This window comes from Lucilia sericata, unplaced genomic scaffold (assembly GCF_015586225.1).
Source record: "Lucilia sericata isolate MDLA Ls3-8-SP2 unplaced genomic scaffold, ASM1558622v1 Contig000394F_arrow, whole genome shotgun sequence".
Taxonomy (NCBI): domain Eukaryota; kingdom Metazoa; phylum Arthropoda; class Insecta; order Diptera; family Calliphoridae; genus Lucilia; species Lucilia sericata.
In genome coordinates this window covers 182028-209508 of record NW_023994412.1, presented here as the reverse complement: position 1 = coordinate 209508, position 27481 = coordinate 182028, and the positions used below count along the sequence as shown (strand labels likewise).

Here is a 27481-nt window from a genome sequence, read left to right as displayed (position 1 = left end):
ACTAACTAACTAACTAACTAACTAACTAACTAACTAACTAACTAACTAACTAACTAACTAACTAACTAACTAACTAACTAACTAACTAACTAACTAACTAACTAACTAACTAACTACTAACTAACTAACTAACTAACTAACTACTAACTAACTAACTACTAACTACTAACTAACTAACTAACTAACTAACTAACTAACTAACTAACTAACTAACTAACTAACTAACTAACTACTAACTAACTAACTAACTAACTAACTAACTAACTAACTAACTAACTAACTAACTAACTAACTAACTAACTAACTAACTAACTAACTAACTAACTAACTAACTAACTAACTAACTAACTAACTAACTAACTAACTAACTAACTAACTAACTAACTAACTAACTAACTAACTAACTAACTAACTAACTAACTAACTAACTAACTAACTAACTACTAACTAACTAACTAACTAACTAACTAACTAACTAACTAACTAACTACTAACTAACTAACTAACTAACTAACTAACTAACTAACTAACTAACTAACTAACTAACTAACTAACTAACTAACTAACTAACTAACTAACTAACTAACTAACTAACTAACTAACTACTAACTAACTAACTAACTAACTAACTAACTAACTAACTAACTAACTAACTAACTAACTAACTAACTAACTACTAACTAACTAACTAACTAACTAACTAACTAACTACTAACTAACTAACTAACTAACTAACTAACTAACTAACTAACTAACTAACTAACTAACTAACTAACTAACTAACTAACTAACTAACTAACTAACTAACTAACTAACTAACTAACTAACTACTAACTAACTAACTAACTATTAATTTCCAATTAAGCTTTTCCATAAGCTTTTGCCATAAAATACGAAAATGAAATAAACTTTTCATCGAAAAGTTTTTGTAAAAGGATTTTTTCTCAAATTTTTCTTTCGAAATGAAACAAATTTAAGACTTTTTACGTATTTCTATTATTTTTTAACAATATTCTTCAGTATAAATCGCCCATAGATTATTAGCGGTTACAAACTACTACTTAATAAAAAGAACTTTTTGAAAAATATTAAGCTTAGTGCTAAAAAGTACTGTTTTTCGTAAAATTTAAGTTTTTTACAAAAGAAAGAGATTTCTTCCAAAAATAAGCTTTTTCACTTAAAAGCTTATTTTACCCAAAAAAAACTTCCTAAGAAACTTTAAAGCTCTTAAAAATTTTTAATTAAAAGAAAGTAAAAATAAATAATGTACGATAAAGTGGTAACTGTTTCACAACATTGGAAGAATTACATTTCATATTTTCTCTCAAGTAGGTTTTGTACCAAGCAATACCGACAAGTTCAAAACCAATTTAAATTAAATAATTTCATAATAAATTCCAATGCCAATTATTTATTTAATATATTTCACTGCTAAAACATACTCACTCGATATTTTTTTCTCTAAAAAAGTTAAATTCTACTCCTTACCCACTACATTATCAATATATAGTCTAATAATTAGAATTATAACTGGAAAACTCTCAGCTAGAATACAATATCCTTAGTTTTCTCTTCCTTAATACAATTACCACAAATTAGATTCACTAAGTTATGTAACTGTATGTGTTATTTAGTTTTTTTACTGAAAACATTTCACTTTATTATAGTCACGAGCTAAATACGTATAAAATTGTCTAATAAATGCAAAACTAATCACTTTATAAAACACTTTGCCTTACAACGACTGACTCCATATTAACTGAAGCCAGTGTAGCTGGCCTCCATCTCCTTACACATACTCATAGCTGGATAGATGGCAACATAATATAATTTGCATCATTGGAGGCAACCTACTTACCAAGTCTCCACTAAGGGTGACAGCGGCAGTAGCAACAGTGGCAAATAGTTGTAGCTAGCAATAGAATAGTAGTGGTTAAACTATGACAAATGAGTGAAACGTGCTACGTTTTATAAGTTATTTAGCGATGTAGTATGAGTGCTCGCATCATGGTAAATGTAAATATACTGCACACGCATACATACACATCACAAGTACCGTTGCAGTTTTGCTATATGTATAGCATCAGTAGTAAAATATGCCATTTTGTAAATTAATTTATGCACGGTCTGTAGCATTAATGAACATTCTGCCACGTCCTCTAACTGTACTAAAGCTTGGGAGTTTCTTTTTACGTTTATATTGCAGCTTCGCTAATCTTACTTATGAATATTAACTTTAATCTATGCAAAGTATCTGCATACAGAAAATCCATTAAAACTAAAAACTAGTTAAAAGAATTAACATAAATATGCATTTAATCTTTTTTCTTAAATACTGAAAAGTTTAACAAAATTGTTATGTTTTTCCTTTTATTATTAATTTCAGGAAAATGGGAGATCAGTTCCTGATGTTACGGCGAGCCCGGGTCGTGCGCCGCCTGGACCCCTGCCAACAAATCAATTGCAAACGATGGTTAACCAACAGCAAGCTCATCATCAGCAGCAACAAGCCCAACAGCAACAACATCAGCAGCATCATCAACAGCAACAGCAGAGACAGGGTGGTCCCAAGGAACCGGTATTGTTGCAGGGCGATTTCCGTAAAGTATCGGGTATCAGTTCGGAGATCTTTCGTCAGATAGAAGCTGTTGAAAATGATCATGATCCAAATACAGCAGCGGCTTTGGAGGTAAGTCTTCAACTATAACAACTTTAAGTAAATATTATATAAAATAAAATTTTGTTTTTATTTTAGGCGGTGGAGAGACGTGGTGAGATGATTGTTAGAATATTAGAGCCTCATAATATAGGTGGTAAACAGGCCGTGGAAGCTGCTCATAAACTGTTGTCCAAAAAGGATAATAGACATATAGTACAGGTATTTAGTAAAACTTAAATCAACAAAATATAATACTAAAATAATTCCTTTTGCAAATAGTTGGTTGAAATAGTTAAAAGACCTGGTCAAACTTTGGGCTTATACATAAGAGAGGGTAATGGAGCAGATCGTACGGATGGTGTATTTATATCACGTATAGCTATAGAATCCGCAGTATCAAACAGTGGCTGTCTTAAGGTATTACAATTGAAAAGTTTTAGTTTACAGTTCAGATTTCTATATCCATTTCTTAATATCTGTAGGTTGGCGATGAAATTTTGGCTGTCAACTTAGTTGACGTAACTCACATGTCATTGGATGATGTTGTCATTATAATGTCAATTCCTCGTCGTCTAGTCTTAGCCATACGACAGCGTTGCGGTAATCGTGGCACTGGCTCTCCTGGACCACCCTCACTATCACGGCCAGAGCAGAAACCTCCACCGGTAGTTGTTATGAAGCGCGACTTACGAGACGAAGATTTAGATGAGACTGATCACATGTCCAGATCCCGTTCATCACGCGAAAGACGTACAGGTATTTGGTACTTTTGCTTGGTTGTGATATATTAACGTTGGTCCTTTCTTTTCTCTTTCTAACCAGGAGATGGTCGAGAGATGTCCGAGTCCCGTTCCCGATTAGGTTTAGGCTTAAACAACTATAGTCCACAATCGGAGCAATTAGATTTATATTACAACACACGCCCCGGAGTGGAACCGCCCAATTGGGGCTATAAACCACCACCACCTCCTTCGTCTGTAATAACTGAACAACCGAAAGGTCATGCATTTGCGCCTTCCCATGCCTACTACAAAAATGCCGGAACTTTAGAAAGTTTGGCCGAGAAAGTTCATGCCTTCTATCCTGGTGCTCCCTCTCGGCGATTGTCGGTTGGAAATGTACCTCAGAGAGCGCGTTTCCCACGGTCTGGTTCCGATCAACATTTGCCTAGAGTGGAGTATGCTGACTACTCTAATTCTTTGGGACGCCATTCACTTTTAAGACCTAGCATCAAGCCTAGCGGTGCCGGAAACGTAATGATGGCTCCTGGTGGCACTTTGGGACGTTATGGCCGCTATGATCCTCACGCAGCTTCAAAATATGGTCCAAGCGGCACGCAATCTTTGACTCGGCGCTCACGACCCAATCTGGATTATTCCAGTGATACAGAGGCTACTGTGGGACCACGTCCCAGTTACTATTACTACAACAGACCTGCTATTGGTAGTATGCCCCGAGGTGCTTCTGGAGCTGGAACATCTGTGTTGGGAGGGGGCCCTGATATGGCGAAATTCAACTCACTGCCAAGAGATCGACCGGGTGTACGTTTACCAAGTGGTATACGTTCTAGAATTGGTGACCGCATTATGGATGAAAACGATGGTAATATATCAGCACCCGAATTCAATGCTAGGCGAGATCGTGACTTAAGATCGCGCATTACTGCCAGCCCTTCAATCTTTACTTCGGATGAGTACAGAGCTTGGTTGCGTAGAGCTCCCAGTAGTTCGGCCATTGCAGAACAAATGCGCATGACGAGGGATTTATTGTCGCAGCCACGATCACATCGTTTTTCATGCAGCGCTGAAAATATACATGACGCTCTTAGAAATGTAAGTTTTGTATGAATATTTACAGTTTTTATCATTTGTAACACTTGCATTTTATTGCAGACTGAAAACATTTACTCAAGTCGAACTGGTATACTAGGTGCCGGCACTTTGGATCGACATCTGGGCATGCCACGTCCCATCTCTGCACTGCCAGTACGCTCAATGTCGTCTCAGCACATTGGCGGTCCTTCCTCGATTCGTTCACCCAGTATTCGTCGCATGCGCCAGCTCTTAGAACTATCCGCTGGGCCTGCAAGTCCCAGTGGTAGTATTATGAGCACGGCCGGCCACCAAAGTCCAGCACCTACTCCGAGCGCAACACTGCCACGTTCGCATCGTCAGATAGATATTAATCCCGCAGAATTTAGCAAATACAAGTTGGACAAACCCATAGTGGATGTCGGTGGTGTATCGGGTATGTTGTGGATTCATCTTTTAGCGGGCCGTGGCCTACGTTCGGCTCCCGAACTAGGTGCACAGCACGTTGGAGGTGGTCCTCATGGACCGGCGCCTTCACGAGATCTCTACTGTGTGATAGAGTGCGATCGTGTGCACAAAGCTCGAACCGTGGTAAGATCCGGAGACTTACAGTTTGACTGGGATGAGTCCTTCGAATTGGACTTGGTAGGCAATAAACAACTCGATGTTTTAGTCTACTCCTGGGATCCCCAACATCGCCATAAATTATGCTACCGTGGAGCTATATCATTGTCGACCATACTTAGGCAGTCACCATTGCATCAGTTGGCTTTGAAAGTGGAGCCAAGAGGTACCATTTACATACGTATGCGTCATACAGATCCAATAGCATTGTATAAACGTCGCGGATTGCCCAGTTTACGTGCTGGTTATCCAACATTATTTGGTGCTGATTTAGAGACTGTAGTTAATCGTGAATCAAAAGGAGCTCCTGGTAGTGCTCCAGTACCCATAGTTTTACGGCGTTGTGTAGAAGAAGTCGAAAGACGAGGTCTCGATATTATTGGTCTATATCGTTTGTGCGGTTCTGCTACCAAGAAACGTTTACTGAGAGAGGCATTCGAACGTAATAGTCGTGCCGTGGAATTGAGCCCAGAACATGTTCCTGATATCAATGTCATAACGGGTGTACTTAAGGACTATCTGCGCGAGTTGCCAGAACCATTATTCACCCGCTGTCTCTTCCAAATGACAGTCGATGCTTTAGGTGAGTAGATAATTAAAAATATCTGCATAACTTCTGCTTATTAAATAAATGTGAATGTTTTTTATCTTAGCTGTCTGTCTCCCTGACGATCCCGAAGGCAATGCAAAACTTATGCTTAGCATTTTAGATTGTCTACCCAGGGCGAATAGAGTAAGCAATATTGTTTACAAAATGCTTGAGACAATCATTAATTTTACTTTCTCTTATCATTCATTATCTCAGGCCACTTTAGTATTCTTACTCGATCACTTGTCTTTAGTTGTTTCCAATTCCGAGCGCAATAAGATGTCAGCTCAAGCTTTAGCCACCGTTATGGGTCCTCCATTGATGTTGCATTCAGCCAGTGCCCAGCCCGGTTCAGATATTGACCATGCACAACCCATTGCCGTGCTGAAATATCTCTTGCAAATTTGGCCACAACCGCAAACACAACATCATCAGAGTGCGGTAACTGTGGGAGCTGCTGGAAATATTATGGGCAGCATGACTGGTGTGGGTGGTGCTTCTGGTGTCGTTGGTATGGGAGCCGGATTAGGCGCTGGTCTGAGTGCGGGCAGTATGTCAAATATGGCCGGTGTTGTTTCAGGTAACGTAATTCTAGTATATTTTTCTTTTTTCTATTATTTTTATAAATACAACTTTTTATTTATTCTACACTATTTAAACATAAAAAGTTACTTTTTTGTGGCACATAATCCGTTGCTGCGTACTACCTAACTTCTGGTACTTTTTTTCGTAACTCTACTCTTACTTTACACTGCATTTTCTTATTTTTCAAATTTCCTCCAAGATCGAGGCAAACTCCCCCAACTATTTAACGCTTCAATATTTTATTCTTATTCTTCAGAACCCTAAACTCAAAAGTTTTCTTTTTAAAACGGAAATGTTTAACGGTTGCCTTTCTATTTATTTTGTATATACTCTCTTACGTATAATTTAAGATAATTAAACTAAAATAAGAAAAAAAAAAACAAAATTACAATAATATTGATTAATACAGAGTCCTATGTAGACAGGTCGGCGCGGCGAGTCAACAGGGCAGCGTGGAAGCAAAGTCAATGCGTTGCAAGTGGACAGACAGGCGCTTCTATTGCAGCAGCAGGCGCAGCTCATGGCGGCGGGCAATCTACTACGCTCGTCCACTTCGGTAACCAACTTACTTTCTCAAGGCCAACATCAGCTCTCAGCCACAGTCAACAATCATCTGTATCAATCAGTAGTGGGTCAGTTAGCTCAATCGCATCGAGCCTTGCAACAAGCGGTGCAACAGGTAAACAAAACAATTCTACAAAAATACACAGACACAAATAAACACTCTACTTTTTAAAAGTCTTAAAGTTAGAATAACTAAAAAATTGCTAACGAATATACATAATGATAGAAATTGGAATTATTATTTTTTAACAAAATTGATTTGAATAATGTGCAAATTATAACCAATATTCGTTGCAATTGAATTTAGGGTTTTTTATTAGGGCTTGTCTCATTTTTTCAAGTTAGGCTTTTCTGAAAGATTTTGTTTAATTTGTTATGATTTGTAAAGATTTTTTTAAACTAACAAATGCCACAAACACTTTTGACTTTTCATTACCAACTATAATAAGTGTATAATTTTATATGTTTAATAGAAGCTGATTTCAGACTTTTTTAAATGTCAAAGGTGACACTTATGTATACTTTGTGTAAAATACTTTGTTAAAACCTCTCCAAACTTGGAAAATGCTTCAAAAATTAAATAAAAAATATGTTTTCTGATGAAATACATATCGTGACCTAAAACGCAAACGGCCGACCAAAATTATCGATTTTATTAACAAAAAACAAAAGGCCCTACAAAAACATTTAAATATTAAAGGTAAAAATTCCAATTTATCCACCATTAAAAAAGATGGGGGGTATATTGATTTTGCCACTCCGTTTGTAACACATCGAAATATTGGTCGTAGACCCAAAAAGTATAAATATTCTGGGTCCTTATTAAATTCCAAGGCGATCTAGCCATGTCCGTCTGTCTGTTGAAAGGTCGATAGGGTTCGAAAAAAAAGAGCTAGCGAGTTAAAATTTTCCACAAATATTCCTTATAAGTAAGGATTGTATGGTATTGTAAATGGGAAATATCGGTTCACAATTTCGCATAGCCCCCATACAAGTGGACCCCCGAAAAACAGCTTAAACAGTCATAACTCTTTTAAACATACGAGTATAGCGATGAAATTTGGGATAAATAAGTTTTATATACTCAAAATCTGTACCAACTTTTATGGGAATCGGTCCATAATTAACCCTACTGCCCATATAAGGTCCCCTTCAGAAAATGACATTAATACTAATTACAGGCTTTAAAAACATATTATATAAGCCAAAATCACTCTACCAGATTTTATGGGAATCGGTTCAAAATTGACCCTACCCCCCATATAAGGTCCCCTTCAGAAAATGACATTAATACTCATTACCGGCTTAAAAATATCGCTATAATTCGACATAAATAAGTTTTATATAAGCCAAAATGTCTCTACGAAATTTTATAGAAATTGGTCTAAATTGACCGTACTCCCCATATAAGGTCCCCTTCAGAAAATGATTTAAACGCTCATTACTGACTTAAAATTACGAGTATAGCTATGTAATTCGACATAAATGAGTTCTATGTAAGCCAAAATCGCTCTAGCAAATTTTATGGGGATCGGTCCATAATTGACCCTACCCCTCATATAAGGTCCCCTTTAGAAAATGACATTAATACTCATTACCGGCTTAAAAATATCGCTATAATTTGACATAAATAAGTTTTATATAAGCTAAAATGTCTCTACCAAATTTTATGGGAATCGGTCCATAACATACTCCCAAATAAGGTCCCCCTATGACTGTAGCGATGAAATTCTACAAATAACTTTTATATGCATCAAAATTTCTCTACCAAATTTTATGCGGATCGGTACATAATTCATCCTACTCCCTACATAAAGTGCCCTCCAGGAAATGACATTAATACTCATTACCGTCTTAAAAATATTCGACATAAAAATATGTTTTATATAAGCCAAAATCTCTCTAGCAAATTTTACGGCAACCGGTCCATAATTTTATGCCCCCATATAACCCCTCTTTTAGATTTTTTTAACAAATTGTTAACATATTTCTCAATTAAGGTAAAAATCGAATTAAATGCTGGTGTATGGTATCATATTAAATGCTGGTGTAGGGTATTATATTTAATATTCGTTTCAATACTTAGACTTATATAAAAGTACGTAATATGAAACATTTTTGTTGGTAATGGAAAGTCATAATACTTAATTTTATTTTTTTAAACTTTAATTTTAAACATTTTCTTAATATTAACCTGTTGACCGTTTGTTAAAAGTAAAAAATGGAATTAAATTCAATTCTGTAGAAATAAAAGAGAAAGCCCCACAAAATAAGATGTAAATAAATACGGGCTTTAATAAAATAATAAATTATTAAATATTTTTTAAAAGAAACTTTTAACTTAAAATCTCTTTCATATTTAGAATATATTTTTCTAAAAACAAAACTTTTCTTAACACACAATACTAAAAATAATAAATAATTAAACAATAATTCAATACCTATTGAAATAATGATCTGAACTACTTAATTTGATGTGATGTGTATTGACTGAAGTCGGATGTAAGCATGATTGGCCCACTACTGGTAAACTTGTTGAAACTTAAAAACAAATCAAAAACATACAAATCAAAACTAAACTATAAAAAAAATAAATCAAAAACACCCATTCAAAAACATTTGCAAGCATTTCAATCACATCGTAATTCATATATTCAAATAAAAAAAAATTATAATAACTACAAACAAAACCACCATAGAAATGTATCATGCTACATAATTATAATAATAATAAATCAAAAAATAATAATAAAACATTCCATTTCACATTATTTGCATACATTTTAATGTATCTACTAATCAAAAATCACTTCAATCAAAAAATTGTTTTACAAAAGTTTTGTATAAATCAAATCATTTGTATATACACTCACTCACTCACATACACATTTACATACATTTAAGTACATATATACTTGACATGTAATTTGTGTCCTTTTGTTTGGCATGTTGTCCTTCAGAACATCATTATATTGTCATATTTCAAAAAAAAAAAAAAAATACACCGACAATAATAAAAACCAAACATTTGACATTCCTTTTTTTCAAATCAATTCAATTGTAGCTTAATTAATATAAAAATCCCATAATAGCGTTCATTCTAACTGTTTTTATTGAATATATTAACAAACATTTTAGCATTTAAAAAGCATTTTCATTTGATGAGAGACAAAATTTAAAAGAAGAAATTTTTAAATATACTTAAATTTGCATGTCCTGTTGAATGTCCTTTGAAAAGTGAAAAGAATAAAATGAAATTTTCAGTGATGTATTGGTTGACTTAAAATTGGCACCACAATTTATATGGATCGATTTATTCTTATCAAATGCACCTGTGTTACTATTTTCTTTGACATTTTTCTTTGCTGTTTTTATTGTGTGTAGTTTCCTTTGTTAACTGAACGAGAAAAAAAAAATCATATTAAATTAAAATACATTCCTTTTTGCCCTTTTTAAATATACATGCATAAATTGGAAATTGAAAATTTTGTATAAATATTTGTGTATTTTAAAACAAATCAAAACAATTTGAATTCAAAATTTATTCACAAAGTTTTTTTTTCTAAACTATATTTAAATGCCGCACCATTGCTTAATACATTGACCTCCCCTCTTTCGTAGCTGAATGTTTAGTTGGTTATAAAATATTAAATATTGTTAATTTTATGATTCATTACAGCCCCATCAATTGGTGGACTCAGTGGGCTCAGCAATTCCCGACCAATCGCCACTGCCACTTCCAGGCACACCCTCCCCAGGCAGTAGTTCGGCATCGACTGGATCAGGTTCGGGTTCAGGTAAAAGTAAGTAGAATTTTTACTTTTTTTTAATAATAAAAATATTTTATGATTGTATATAATAAGTTATTCTAAATTGTCTTAAATTAGTTCCAACACAAGTTTTCTTCCTAAATTGTGTTTAAACTTTCATAGTTGAGTCTTGAAGGCTTAATTCGAAAACTTAAGATGGTGATTCCAAACCATCATAAATTTTTACCATCAAAATATGAAACACAAAATCTCTTCAAAACGTTCAGATATCAACAAGAACTTGCCTTATCAGTTTAAAATACCATTAAACCTAATACGAATATCTCAATCAATAATCTCTTTCTTTTTAACTCTTATTAAACCCAACATTTAGCAGCATAATGTTTGTAATCGGTTTAATTCGACCCCTTCTGTAAATGTGTTTTTAATTCCTATTTGAATTAAGTTATAAGATTCAAATAATAAAATTCGCTAAAAATTAATAAATCAAAACTTTAGATTTCAAACACCTGATATCGATCCAGAAAATTCCCTTACTAATTTCAAACCCAAAAATCTCACCCCATAGGTACTGATACCATAAAACGCGGTGTTTCTCCATCATCCGTCAAACAGATCAACATCCAGGAATCGGTCAGTTCTTATTCACTCAGTCAAAGGAAACCCGATAAAGATTATAACAGTGACGATAAAACGTCCATGCATTCATCCATCACCACCAACAACAGCAGCAACAATATTCATCATAATAACAATCAACAATATGCTGCATCAACATCATTTAATACTACAACAACGGCAACAGCAACCAATCGTAAGGGAGTTGATTTCTATGAACCGCACAAAACTCAGACCAAAAACGACGACGACAATAATGGTGTGGGGAGCGGCGGCAACAATAAATATGGGGATTCCGCGTTTAAATTACGTTCAGCGTATGCAACTGCAGCGGGTGAAAAGACCACGTCGGCAACATTGTCCACCGAGGATTATAAGGCAATGCGTAATAAATCAAGTACCACATCATCGTCATCCTCGTCACAGGCCACGGTATTAAGTGCTGGTTCAACGGGCACTTCTGCTACCACGACCTCCTCAGATGATTCGGATGATTTGATTTCTTACAAATCATCAGCCTCAACTAATGCCTTGTTGGCTCAGTCACAAGCTATGACCACCACACAGCTGATGTCCAAGTATTTGAAACGAGAACCTCGTGTTCAGTTCACACCCATCAAATCACCTGATTCTCCTTCACCACCCGGAAGTGATGCCATACCGCGTGGCACTTATCATCTGACCAGTGGTAGCAAGCCGGGAATGGGCAAATATAATGTGGAAAAGACGGATAAAACATCTTCACCGTCTAGACAAGTAAGTGGTAATTTAAGAGAATCCTCATCGACTGCAGTATCGTCATCATCTTCATCTTCGTCATCCGGATCCTCATCGATTGTATCGACAGGCCGCAGACTGTTCGATAGCTTGGCCTCAGAACATGACTCTGGCCGTTCGACATTAGCAACATCCACCACATCATCTGCAACAGCATATAATAATGACATTAGAAACAGTGTAGCAAGTAGTAGTCATATTAGCAATAAGTCAATAACAAGCACAGAGCAACAGCAACCGCCACAACAGCATCGTTCATACGGTAGCAGTCTGTTCAGTACGAACGGTACGAATGGCACACACACAAGTGCAATGCATGTGTATGGCACTTTACCCAAACATAGTTCGGGTAATGGTGGTGGTAGTGGTAGTATATCCGGTGCTACACTATTCAATACATCTTCCTCGGCTGCCTCAGCCGAAGGAAGAGGCACTGGCTATACTTCAGGGACATCGACAGCTACTGGTACGGCCAGCAGTAGTGGTGTTAGTTCAATGACTGGTTCTACCAGTAGTTATGATTTCTATACCAACTCCAATGCCTCTTCAGCGTATTCGAATTCTAGTTCTATGTATGCTACCACATCTAGACCTTATAGTAATGGCACCTCAGCCGCTGCTGCCTCATCGTTGGGCTCTAGCAGTAATGGTGCTGGTAATTATCATACATTAGGTACGTATCGTGTTCAATATGCCGCAACAAATCCATTTTTAGATGCATTTGATGTGCCTAGTAATGGCGGTGGTAGTGGTAATGGTGGTAGTAATAGTGCTGGTAATAATGGTTCCAATAATGATCATCATCATAATCATCGTTCATCAGCTATGGCTGCTTTTCATTCTGGCGAATCGAAAAACGGCAGTGATGAATATGATGATTTAAAATAGGCAGGCATGTATTCAAAACTACTAAATATATAGACTTATTACACAAACAAGTACATACATACATACAGACATACAACAACATGTTCATCTAGTCAAGTAAATTTTCATTAAAATTACACTTTTTCATAGATATTTAGTTTAGATGGAAGAAGAAAAATGGATGATCAAGATTAGAGAAATGTTTTTGAATTTGAGTTAAACTCAACTATTGTAGAGCTTTTGTAGAATTTCAAGTTTGTTGCATATGACAAGCTTTATAAAAAGCTTAAATAGATTTTTTTTAAATTTCTATAGTAAAGTTTTCAGTTATGCTTCATGTGTGCCTCTCTTTACCTATATCTGTAAAATGTAATATAACTGCAGGGAAAAAGCTTTGTTGTGAAGTATTTATTTTATAACTTTAAATATGATGCAAAATTTCGAATAAACTTTGCCCAAATAACTTTCTGTTTTTTAATTACATTTCGGGCTTAAGCTCTTTTGCTTAAAATCTTCATCAAAGTAGTGTTCCTTAAACTTTCTATGATTTGATATTTTTCTACTCCCATCTAATAAACATGTACATTTAACTAAACATACACATACACACTTGTATAATACCCATTTCCGTATCCTAATTCTCCTTGTTCTCATCAGCAGCAGCTCAAATTCATTTCCGAATAACATATACAAAGTGGTATGTGTGCCCCGTATTGTACACATACATACAGATGCAAAATACACACCAATACAAAAGTGAATTAAACCCAACAAGAGAGTAAACAATAATTTTTTTGTTTTTTTTTTTTTATTAAATAATTATTTTTATTTTAAATTATATGTTTTTTAAATAAAACAAAAACAATTTGAAAGATTTCATTTTTTAAACATTTACAATTTACAAAAACAAATTTACAGTAATACGAAAAAGTTAGTAAGAAGAACAAAACGTAAACAATATTATTAATAATAAATAAAAACAACAATTTAACAAGACTATATAAATATATAAATGTATTTAAAGAAATTCAAGAAGCATACAAAATAATTAACAATATTTTTTTTTACAAATATTAATTTTTTTTAAATAAATTTCTCTTAATAAAAACGAACTGACTACATACATAAATTATTATTAATTATTATTAAATATAATTAACATTTAACAATATAGGCAAAAACAAAAAAATTCCCCTAATAAGTATGAGGAAAAAAAGTAAGAAAAATTAACAAAATATTAAACAAGTGAACGAATTAACGAATTTTCAATAGGTTTATTAAAATATGAAGATACAAAAACAACAACAGCAACAAGAACAGAAACAAAAACAACAAATAAAATAAAACTAATTTAACTAAATAAACTGATTATGTGGCAATCCATATTTAAAACAAACATACATACTTACAAATAGTTACAAATTATAATAATAAAATAATCTTAAATAGTTAAATAATAATAATGAAAATCCTTAAAATATTTCTTTTTCTAATATTTATGTATATTTGTATTCAAAAACTTTTAAACGCCACAGCAAATTCCATTATTTCTCTCTTTATACCTCGATGTATAAAAAGCTCTTTGATTTCTCTTGTTTTATTTCATGTTCAATTTATAACCGATTTAAAAAAAAGCTGAATTTACAAATTAATACTTTATTACCAACATATTTAGATAAATTATATACAACCTTATAAAGAAAATAATAATAATTACAACATAAATTATAGGCATTATAATAACCTAACCAAGAAATTATTATAAATATTAAAGCTTTTTTCATATCTATGTATGTCTACACGCATACAATTTAAGTTTTTTTTCTGTTTAACTTTTTCGAAACAAAATTTCATATTGTTGTTTTTGTTACAAGTTTCTTTTTCTGTTCTTCTATAAAATCTTTTGTTTTGGTCGCTACCTCTATCTATATATATAAAAATATTTATTCTCTATACCCAAATTTATAATTAATTATACATACTTAACTACCAATATAATACAACAATTTTCCTTTTTGTAATCTTTACTTATTTACTTATACATACATATATATTTGTACATGTACATACAAACAACAATACAATTTTTTATAAACTTGACTATTTATGAATTTTTTTTTTATAAACGTATAATATTTATGCTAAAAATTTCTAAAAACCAACAACTAAAATATAACTAAACTAAAAAAAACTTAACATACATATATGTATATTTTTGAAACTGACTTTTCATTATTACTAACTTGGCTAACAAAAAAAAAAAGAACAAAAAGAAAAAGAAAAATACAGTGCATAATGAAAATTTATCCCTTAATAGTTTAGGATATTAATACTTTCTCAAAAATGTTAATTCCGCCAATATCAGATGTGTGATAGCTCGATTTTTATAGTTTAAGAAATACTGTTATGTTTTTCGAAGAATTGTTCTTATTTTCGTAACACAAATACTGACAAAATTCGTTTCAAATCGCCTGATCAGTTCGAAAGTTACATTTCGTGATTATTACACAAATTTTTACTTTTAATATCCAGTAAAGACATTGTAATGACATGTATATGTTCAACAACTTATTTTTCAATTACTAATACATACCTTCTACACTACTTAGAAGGAGTGTAGCAATAACTTATGACAAATAATATATTATGTAAGTACTTTTTACTTTTTAGTACTTTTTAGGCTTGTTATATTGTTTTTGAACTTTGTTTTTAACATAAACGCAAAAATATTTATTATGTGAAAACTAATAATAATAGACGCAATGGAATCAAAACTACTTACTTAACTCCCTATTTGTAGGCTATATATATATATATATATATATACATATATAGTACTTACCTTACCTATTTGTAAGCGAGCATGGTAAGTACGCTCGATTCGTGTTAAAATAATGATTTATGTAAATTTTAGCATTTTAATCGCTTACTTTTCAATGTAAGTTTTTGCTAGGATATTTTGCTCATTATTACCCATAGCCATTTTATTCGCAACCCTTTGAATATACACACATATTTTTACATTTTCCTCCCAGAGGTCGCAATTGTTCTTGAGTTTATCGATTACAAATAAATAAACAATAGGAAGACCTCTTAATTTCCCAAATACTTTCACTGTTCTTTAAATCGCTCTCGTGATCAGACCTACATCTAAATCATTAGAACAATGCAATGTAGAAAACGTAAAATTTACACTAAAATAGCAAATAACTCTTGACTCTTGATTGAAATAATCGAAAATTTGCTTGACTGGCTGTTAAGACCAGTTAGCTGAATTGGAGTGCTTACCACGCACGCTTACAAAGAAGTAGATAAGTAAGTAAGTTTGTATTTAAAATATAAAAGGAGCCAGAGAAAAATCCAACCAGAGACTTCGTGTTTGTTAATCAGCTGTATTGCGTCCATTGAGAGCAAACGCACGTTTGACAAACGTGCGGTTTAAGCCTTTATACAAGTATATGTATAAAAAATTGTAAACAACGATTAGCTGAGCTAATGATTTCACCTTGTATTCAGGCAAATAACTCTTGACTATACATATATAATTTATAGATTGAAATAATCGAAAATTTGCTCGACTGGCTGTTAAAACCTGTTGGCTGAATTGGACTACTTACCACGCACGCTTATAAAGGAGTAGTTAAGTAGGTTTGTGTTTAAAAGATAAAAAGAGCCAGAGATAAATTCAAGCAGAGACTTTGTGTTTGTTAATCAGCTGTAGTGCGTCCATGGTATAATTAACAAGGTACCGGCACTTGAGAGCAAACGCACGTTTGTCAAATTTTTTTATCGAGTTTGCCAAACGTGCGATTTAAACCTGTATACAAGTCTATGTATAAAAAATTGTAAGCAATGATCAACTGGCCTAATGATGTCACATTGTATTCAGTTCACCCTGAGGGCGACAAATAACGTTTTTAACATACAAATACAATTTAGTTTTCTCTTTGTGTAAAAAACTCTTGTTAACTCGGGATCATAATGACAAAGCCGAAAATAAGCACTGAAATATCAGATTAAAAGTAAGTCATTACTAGTCTCCTTATAAGTAATGCAGGTGATATATAGTTGTAATTGAAAAGTATGAGTGATTACTACTTATTTCCTTGTTATTACTTAGTAAATTTTAATTTAATTTATGGATCGATTATGTATGTCAACCGAACTTCAGTTGTATTGCTAGCTTTAAAATAAGAGAATGATAAAAAATTTTAAACAATAATCAGCTGGGCTAATGATGTCACCTTGTATTTAGTATTACCCTGAGCGTTTCAAATAACGTTTTTCACATACAAATACATTTTGGTTTTCTCTTTGTGTAAAATACTTTTGTTAAATCGGAATTAAATAAAATGAGAAACATAATGATAAAGCCGAAAATAAGTACTGAAATATCAGATATAAAGTAAGTCATTACTAGTCTCCTTATAAGTAATGCAGGCGATATACAGTTGTAATTGAAAAGTATGAGTAATTACAACGCATTACCTTGTTATTACTTAGTAAATTTAATTTATGATTCCAGTCAAGTACTTTATAGAATCATATTTTCCAGAAAATAGTTTCCAAAAGTAATAGCGACATAACTAGTTTCAAAGTTGCTATATAAGAAGTGAATTTCTTTGCACCTGTTCTAAAACAAGTTGTTTAAAATGTTTTTCTGTGTGAAATGAAAATTAGTGTCCGTTCCGCTAAATGAACGTACGAAGATTTCATTCTTGTTTTATATTGAAAACAATGAAAAAGATCGAATATATTTGTTGCTTTCATATGCATTTAAAGGAACAGGTCCTAAGATATGAAAAATTATTTTAAATTCTTCAAATACCAGTTTAGAAATATAATTTTAATATAAGAAACAGACAAGTGTATTTATATTAAAATTTCCACAGGAGACTTTAAGTAGATGACTTAAGTCGAACTTTTAATAAATTTAAATAATTTTTGTACAACTCTCTACTATAATAAAAGGGAATAAAACTTTATTATGCACTAGGAAAGAAAAATTATATAATTTATTACCAATAATAAATTATATAATTTTAACACATACAAAACGCTTTTTTTTTATATATAAAACTATAAATAATATTTATATATTAACATATACAAATGCAAAAAAAATAATAAAAATATAACTATAAACCAAACCCTAACAGTATTGAAATTTACATTAAATAAAAAAAACTACCAAAATAATAAACAAGCTACAAAAATTAAGCTAAAACATCAAAACAAAAACAAACATTTGATGTAAAATAATAGAAAAATAAAACAAATAAAAACAATAAAAGGTTGATTGAATGCATTTAATAATATACTTATATTATAAACCAACAATATTAAACTAAATAACTAATTAACATTACTGATTAAAAAAACATTTAATGCTGGAATGAATGACAAGACATTTTGAAACAGAAATTTTCTACAAAACTAAAACAGACAGTTAAACTAACAAAGATTATTAGAAAAACAAAACAAACAAACTGACAGTTAAACCTAATCATACAAACATACTTGCATACATACATAATACATACTTAGCTAGATAAATCAAAGGCATGAAAGACATTTCCTTACTTTACTTCTCTACAGCCTCCTGTCCACATAAAGAATTAATTAATTAATTAAATTAGTTTCAAATATTACCAAATTCCAATTCCAACTGCACTGTATTCTATTCAATCAGTATTTATAACTCTCACCTCTACCCCCTCCCCATAAAGATAAATAAAAATGGCAAAACTCTAAGCGTATATAAAACAAAAAAAAAAAAAAAAAAAAACTAAAACACTACGACCAATATTATATTCTAAAACCAAAAGAAAATGAAAATATACATAAATAATATATACCTATACATACTTATAAATATATACATACAAATACTTATATATCTATAAATACATTCAAACATAAATACATATATATATTCTATAACAAAAACAAAATAATCGCATATAAATATTTTCCGAAAATCTATGTCTCTAATCATTCCTTTAAGGAAACCAAAAAACAACTAAAATAAAATTAATATATATAAAATCGGTCTGCACATCCTAAATACAACATTAAAAAAACAGTAATAATTTAGATTTTAAAATTAATATTAAAAATCCAATCTATAATATGACGTAATATAAATAGAAAAGGCTGTTTTTAAGTTTCAGTTTTTTTAAAAAGTATTTCTTTAAAAGAAAGTGTAACATTTACTATGCGATTCTTAAATTTTAAGGCATTATGGAGGCAAATACTTACCATAAACGCTTACAAGTAATTAGCAAATTTAGCCAATGTAAATCATAAAAACTTATACGAATTCTATAGCTTCAAAGAAAAGATGATTAATGTATATGTATATGTATAAGAAAGTATTAATAAGGCATTATTACACTACTTCTATGTAATCAGGGCGATATATAGTACCCATTGAAAAGTGTGTTAATAGGTAAGCAGTTGAAAGTCATTACCTGAATTGCTGAATTCGTAATTGTAATACTTACAAGTTAGAATGATCATTTACGTTTAAGTTTGTCTGCAATAAATTAAAGAAACATTCACAGCTAATTGCTAATGGATTTTAAAAAGAAAAGCTGTGTTTACTTATGAATAGACATATTTTCCTAAGGCATTAATATAAAGTACGTTTCCTATATAAAATACTATGTAAAATCATCTCCAAACTTGGAAAATGGTGCAAAACTAATATCAAAAACATGTTTGCCGATGAAATGAACACATATTTCTCTATGCTACTTAAACATTATATACATATGTATATCATTATAAAGACCTCAGGTTCTGCTTTCTAAATCCGTTGAGAAACTTAAAATCGGTTGATAATCGACCGAGTTACTAACTTATAAGTTCTCACCCGTATCTCAAGATTTTGGAAGGGTTTGGCAAATTTCAAAAACAGATTCTTGGTCTACTCTAATCTACCTTTCTACGATAAGAATAGTCTCAAGGACTCCATCAGATTGCCTAATGCCTGTATGGGGTTTAAAGCTGAGAACTGAATCTCGAAACGTCAACCGTATGGTAGTTTTGCATCTCTCGAGACACTCTCCTCTAGCGTGATAAGATTGAAATGTCTTCTCAATCGCATTTACTCTTAGACACAACATAGACGAACTCGGGGAAATGAAATTGTTAATGAATGCTTAATAAAAGGATCTTACTTGGACGAAACTAATCACGAATATATGCGACGAAAGAGCAACAAAATATTCGGAACAAATGTCTACTATTACAACTTGCTTACAATGCTTTCTTTGCCTTAGTCATATTCAATACGTACTGTCTGATTGGACTATATCAAATCGAATTGACTTTCCACAAAAAATTTACCTTGGATGATGTTTAAACAAGGAAGAATAATCGACACAATACCTTTTACAAGCCTCTTTTATAATATGGACTAATTATGCCAAGAGTAATCCATAAGGTTGGTTATAACGGAGAAGGAAGAATAATCGACACAATACTTTTACAAGCCTCTTTTATAATATGGTCTAATTATGCCAAGAGTAGTCCACAAGGTTGGTTATAACGGCGACCATAGGAATAATGAGGAAAATCATTTCAAAAGTATCATATCAAATATGAAATTAATCAGAAATGATTTTTAGGTTCGAAGGACCAATTCTAATTCTCAAAATGTAACAGTACAAAAAAATAAGCTGAAATATATATTTTATACCCTATATTGGGTTTGTGCTGATGATGTTTGTAACGCACAATAATATTGGTCCTATACCCACCTTAAAGTATACCAATCGGGTTAGAATCGTCGTCTGTCCGTCTGTCTTTATGTCTGTCTGTCTGCCTGTCTGTCTGTCTGTCTGTCTGTCTGTCTGTCTGTCTGTCTGTCTGTCTGTCTGTCCATTGTAACCTTGTAATCAAACTACAGGTCGCAATTTTAAAGATATGTCAATGAAATTTGGAACATGATCTTCTCTTGTCCCAGGGACGAAGCGTAAATGTAAGTGATTACGATCGGTCCATTATTTCACTTAGCCCCCATACAACTGAACGTCTGAATAGGGCTTGTAAACCTTGTACTCAAACTACAGGTCGCAGTTTTGAAGATAATTCAATGAAATTTGGCACATGATCTTCTATTGTACCGGAGACGAAGCCTATTACAAATGGTTAACATCGGTCCATTATTTCATAGAGCTATAAACTTTAAATCCGGAACTTATTAAATGAAATAAAACCGTAATTTCACATAAAAATGTGATTGCGGGTTCTTGTCGTCAGCTGAAGGACCATATTTCTTCACTTCACTCAAAACTAAGCAAATGTTACACTTTAATTGAAGATATATATTTCTTAATTTCCTATACATATATATTCCAAATAATACTGCATGTGTATAAATTAACAAAAAAAACAAACTTCCTAAATTAAAAATAAAACATCAAATAAAAAAACATCCTCCCTCAACACCAATACAGAAAACTATAAAGCAAACTAGAAAATTAAACAAAAAACCCAGTAAATAATTAAAATAAAGCCAATAAAGCAATATTAAATACAAAAAAAAAACATTACTTTAAAAATTATTCTTTATAACCTAAAAAAGCTAAAATACAAATAAATTTCATAGTTTAAAAATAACATTTTTAGTGAAAAAAAATTTGATCAAAATATTAAAGAAAAAAATTAAAAAATTATTCAAAGGTACATAACGACAAAAAACAAAAACATGAACATATAGAACCAACAGTACAAGTTAATTATTTTCCAAAAAAAGAAACAAACACAAATTATAAGAAACATTATTCCATTTCATACATTTACACACCTGTGATTTGTATGTGTATTTCAGCAACAACAACAAAAAATATCTAAATATTATTATTAAAATTAAATAATTATTATATTTATTGATTTTAATTAGCAACAAATATATTGTATTAATTCATTGATTGATTAATTGATACATAAACTTTAATTATTTATCGATAGAATGAAATGTTTTTTTGAAAGAAACATTTCAATTGTTATATTAATTGTTATCATCTGTGTTTTTCAGTTTTTAATTAAATAATTTTAACTATTTATATAACAAAAAAAATTATGAAATTTTATACACATACACTACACTGAGTACACCCAATTATATAAAATACTCGGAGAGATTTGATTAAAGTCAGAGATTTGTTATTGCTAGTGGTTCGAAGGACCAAAATCTTTCTTTAAAGTTGCCAATTTAAATTTAAATTTTACTTTAATAAAACTTTTGTAAGTGTGTTTTTATTTGATAAATTTTTAATTAAAGTATTAGCGAATGACTTTTGGTAGCAGGTTTAATATATTGACTGAAATAATCGGTTATAAAGTATCATTATGTGGCCAAGGATATACCTTTTATTGAGAGTATTAAATTACTTTATTTTTAAGAGAAAAGACTTCTAACACATAATTACCCAAGTCAGTTCGTAGGACCATTTTTTATATTACCTAGAAAAGGCTTTCCTTTGAGAAAAAATTTCTTCTTCTGTTGGTTCGTAGGACCATAATAATTCCATATTTTTTGTTTATTTAACTTTTTTTAAATCTCTCTAAGTTTTTTTTTTATCACTCACTTACATTTAAATATACTAGAAATTTTAAATTAATTAATTTTATTGAAAATATTTTATTTATTAAAAAAAGAATGTTTAAAGTGAAAAGTAAATAAAATCGAAAAAAAAGAAAATTGTTAAAAACTGTACTAAGAGTAGGCTGTAGTTCCCAAACCAAAGAGTAATAAAAATGAAACCTAAACAAAATATATAAAACAATTAGTTTAGAAAGAGTAAATTTAAACCTTTATATGTTAATTATAATTATTTATTTTTTTTGGTATTTTGTAGGTGTCCTTATAACAAATTATAAATATTACTAACAAATAAAAAAACATAATAAAAAATAGCAAAAAATCCCCAATCATTTTCATGATGATGATCATAAACCTTAAAGATGTTGATGATAGAAACAAAAAATTGCAAATGATTTATAATATTTCATGTCAATTGTGTATTGGAATCATAATTATAATTATTGCCATTACTTAAATATTACTTAAATTACATTTAATTAGTTGATAAGTACATTTAACTAACTAAACTATCAAATTAAACATACTTAACATTCATCATATAAATGATTATTATGAAAAAAAAAAATTCAACTAAAAAAAAAAACAAAAATTAAAAAAAAACTACCACTACCACTTAATTTTAATTTAATTTAAATTACTTTATGCCTTTTTTGTTTAATAATGATAACGAAAAAAAACTCAAAAAGAAAATCTAAAAAAAATTATTATTGGTTTTTTAAGCTTTAATCGTTGAACGACTCAACAAAATATATATATTAACTAATAAATTACTAAAAAAATATAAATTAACTTGTACAGTTATAATTATCATTATTAAAACATAAATTTAAATCATTAACATTTTAATTAAATCATTTAGCTAAAATATAAATAAATTTCCAGGACTTGACACTCCATTAAACAGAGTAAACAGTCAAAATTTGTAAAAACATAATGATATTTGCAACGATTCGAAGGACCATTTTCAAGCATTCTTCTTTTTATTTCATATCCATTATAGAGACTCAGACGGATTGCTTTAAATCGATTATTAATTTGAGTCAAACTTTGTAAAAATATATTGATTTTTGCTACGGTTCGAAGGACCATTTGAAGCATTCTTCTTTTTAGCTCAGACAAAATCGCTTTAAACCGTTTCTCAATTTGAGTCAAAATTTGTAAAAATATATTGATTTTTGCTACGGTTCGACGGACCATTTTGAAGCTTCCTCCTTTTTCTTTCATATACTTTATAGAGTCTCAGACAGATGGCTTTAAACCCATTATTAATTTGAGTCAAAATTTGTAAAAATATATTCATTTTTGCTACGGTTCGAAGGACCATTTTGAAGCTTTCTTCTTTTTCTTTCATATACATTATAGAGACTCAGATAGATAGCTTTAAATCGATTATTAATTTTAGAGCAAATATAAATCTCTTGTTCTCTATTATAATAGAAATTTATAAACTAGTTTGGCCTAAGTATATAGGCCAAATTGTTGGAAATAAAGAAATTTAAATTACTTGTGGGAGCTGGGAGTTGAAATGAAAATTTCGATCGACTTCGAATGTTGTAATTTTCCCCCATGAATTTTAATCAATTGTGACCATCACTATCTCACATCGCGAATTCTTCGAGTCCAAAAATTCAGATTTACTTTCCTACATTAATTTCAACATAATTTTGCTGAAAAAATCCCAGAAAATATTGTTAACCGACTATTATTCGTAAATTAATTACAATATAGAGGTTACTGTTAGACCAAAGGTCGTATGTACTATACCCAACTGAAGCACTGCTAAGGGTGTAGGCCTGGTTGTTTAACGTGGTAGTCCACAGCGCGCGAACAGTCAAGTAGAGTCGAAGAAACTCAGTTTTGAACGGACTACTCCACTCGTCAGATGCGTTATTGTGTAGTGTTAGATCCAATCTGTAGTCGTGAGAAATCTCAGGATATCATTAGCTTAAACCCAGTAGCCGCCAAGAAAGCGTTTTCTCTTAACAGCTAGATCAGTGCAATCGCAGTGATCTTCCTTTCCCCTGCCTGCAACTGCAAAAGTGTTCATTGAAGGGGAGCCCAAGGCGACTTGCATGTCTGTCTAGCACCCAGTGTCCTGTTATCACTGGTATCAACCTCGATATATCCCGTTTGCTTCGCTTTATATGGTGTCTTCTACGTTTTACATGTGACCAGATTATTCCCCCTATTTTCAGCCTTCCGAAGAAAGAATCAGAAGATACTTGAAAAACCCTAACGGAGTTGCTACTGAAACGGCGTTGGATATATCAAGAGCAGATCTCGTTCTGGCAAGATTGGAGGTAATAGGCTTAAAATCTTAGCGTGTCCACATGTTCTTGATCTCCACCTTCCGGATGAGTTAAACCTCGCTGCGCTGCAAGCATATATGGCAATTTTATGATGTGCAATTTAGTGTTCAGAGCTTCTAAAGGACTAGTTCTATGGTGGAGGACTATGTGAAACTAACTAACCTAATTACAACATAATTTTCTTTCAGAGAACATTGTTGAACTTCTATGGCTAAAATTCGTATAAAATTAGGGATCGAAAGATATTTTATTTGATATAATTTCTATCAATAAGATTAATTTTAGTTGAACGAGAAATCGTTTATTCAGCCCTTATACTTTGAAGTCGATAAAAATTTTAAATATTTTTCTAACATCAGACCCCTTTTAATCGATATCTTCAGTTTAAAACTTTCAAAATTGCTGTTTAGAAGTCCGGTAGGCCTCGGTATTATGCGATGTATATCCATCTTAAATTTTTTTCAGATAAAAGAAGAAAAATTGGTCCTTCGAGGCAATATATTGAGAGTTAAAGTTTAAAATTTACTATTTTGACTTCGAATAGATTTCGGTATTATGAATAAATTTTTCAATTAGATTTCTTTAATCTTCTAAAAGCATCCTATTCATTCTGTATAGCAAAATATTTAGATAATTATAAATGTTTTAATTTACAAAAACAAACCACACTACTTTACGTTGATGGATTATCTAAATTAAAATATAGATCACTAGTTTAATTAATAAATTATAAAAAAAACATTAAAATATTTATATATAAATAGATGCATAGCATTTTCATTCATTAAATTGGGCGGGCAAAATAAATGAAAAAAAAAACATTTATTCAACTAATCATTTGCAAATAATTATCTACATAAAATGCATAAATTTATAATTTTCATAGATTTAAAATAATGAACCAGAAAACGGAACATGGTATGATAAAAATGTTGAAACTAAAAAACCAATGATTAACGGAAAAAAAACAAAACTAGTGGCGGTGGAAACAAACAAGGCTTTTCGATAAAATAAAATAAAACAAAAATTTCTAACTAAAAAAAGGGGCATATTATTAGAGTAACTTATTAACAAACTAGTACTTACTAACTAATCAATGTGTTTTTAATTTTGTGTGCTGCGCATGTGTGTGTGTCTCAACCTAAGTTAATTGCTTCAAGTTATTTTAGTTTCATTTATCGTCAAAAAATGCTAATTTTAAGATAAAAATTTCAATTATTTCGAAAATTTAATTTTGTATATTTAAACTGCTACTGTAACTATTACAATTTTGGTATTTTAAAATACATAAAGGTAAATGTTGGTTCTGAGCTTGCTTAGTTATTATACAATACATTAAATAAAATATAATAAAATTATAAACTATAATTAATTAATAATAATAAAAATGAAATTGAAAAAAAAATATTATTATATCATTGTGTCATATCGTAATTCTACATACATTAATTACAATTAAAAAAAAAAAAAAAAACAAAAAACAAATTAACAACAATTAGAAAATTAACTAAATTTAAATTAAAGCTAAAAATCTTTAACAAAATAAATGAAAATCGAAAGTTTCTCATACATTCTATTAATTAATTAAATAAAAACAAAACTATTTAAACAAATTACACTTACAAAAACAACATACATACATACTTACATAAAATGCTAAAGAAATGAATAAGAATAAAACCGTTTAAGAGAATGTAGAACAAAAAATGTTAAGTAGAACAACAAAATCAAATTTGTTAGAAAATGTTTGAAACAACAAAAATATTAAAAAAAAAAACACACAAGAAAAGCATGAAAAAAATTAAATGTATTTTAATTAAGCAACAAAAACAAAACAACAGCAAAATTATTAAGCACAATATTTTGACAAAACAGTGTGAAATTGAATTTATTTTGAGAGAATATTTTCAAAATGTCCTCTTGATTTATGTGAAGTAAAACATTTAGTATATTTTGGCGCTGCGAATTATGGCCCCAGGTAAAATGGCCCCAAAACGTAAAACGAAATATGGCCCCAACAAAGATACAGGAAACAAAAACACGAAAGTTTTGTTTTTTTTTCATATATTTTTTGGGGTATTTCAACATTTTTACATTTGGGGTAATACTGCATTTTGCAAAAAAAATAAAAATGACCCCAATGTTGTGAAATGAAGAAATACCCCAAAACAAAACTTTTTTCCTTTGGGGCTAATTTTCATTCTTAAATTTTGTAAAATACGTGAATATTAAAATATTAAAAAGGGACCTAAAAAACCATATAATAATTAGGGGTGATCTTTCATTATTACTATTTATTAATATTTTATAAAAAATCAGAACATTATCGCGCGATATTTTTTATTAAAAAATATTTTATGTAATAATATTTGTTGTATTTTCATAAAATGTTTGTTAATTTTGAACATATTTTTACAAAAAATATTTCAAGAATGTTCAAAATTAACAAACATTTAATAAAAATACAACAAAAATTATTAAATATGAAATTTTATAAATATGTTAGCTTATATTTGAGGTGGGATGTCATAATGTCCATTGACGTTATGACACACCAAAAAGTTTCATAGTGTCCATGGACGTTATGACAATTTTTAAAAGTGTTATAATGTCCATTGACATTGTATCACTTTTAAAACAGAACTGTATTTGAAAATTTGTAAAGAATTTATGAAAGGGACATTCTTACCCC

The 27481-nt window shown here is 30.7% G+C and overlaps 1 protein-coding gene across 10 annotated transcripts in view; it reads left to right on the top strand.

The window, feature by feature from the left end:
- LOC119604449 (rho GTPase-activating protein 100F) overlaps window positions 1-26853 on the top strand; it is a 74595-nt gene extending 47742 nt beyond the window's left edge. For 3 of the 10 annotated variants that reach the window (XM_037957057.1, XM_037957055.1, XM_037957058.1), the window contains 11 exons: window positions 2387-2689; window positions 2756-2878; window positions 2939-3076; window positions 3142-3415; window positions 3482-4491; window positions 4552-5677; window positions 5748-5827; window positions 5900-6263; window positions 6694-6947; window positions 10512-10635; window positions 11171-13850. In XM_037957057.1, the coding sequence (XP_037812985.1) occupies window positions 2387-2689; window positions 2756-2878; window positions 2939-3076; window positions 3142-3415; window positions 3482-4491; window positions 4552-5677; window positions 5748-5827; window positions 5900-6263; window positions 6694-6947; window positions 10512-10635; window positions 11171-12885 (5511 nt within the window). In that variant the 3' untranslated portion in view covers window positions 12886-13850. Of the gene's footprint in view, window positions 1-2386; window positions 2690-2755; window positions 2879-2938; window positions 3077-3141; window positions 3416-3481; window positions 4492-4551; window positions 5678-5747; window positions 5828-5899; window positions 6264-6689; window positions 6948-10511; window positions 10636-11170; window positions 13851-25675 lie in introns of those variants that run through there. The other 7 variants (XM_037957063.1, XM_037957062.1, XM_037957060.1 and 4 more) reach the window with 7 other exon arrangements.
- Window positions 26854-27481: the final 628 nt, after the last annotated feature.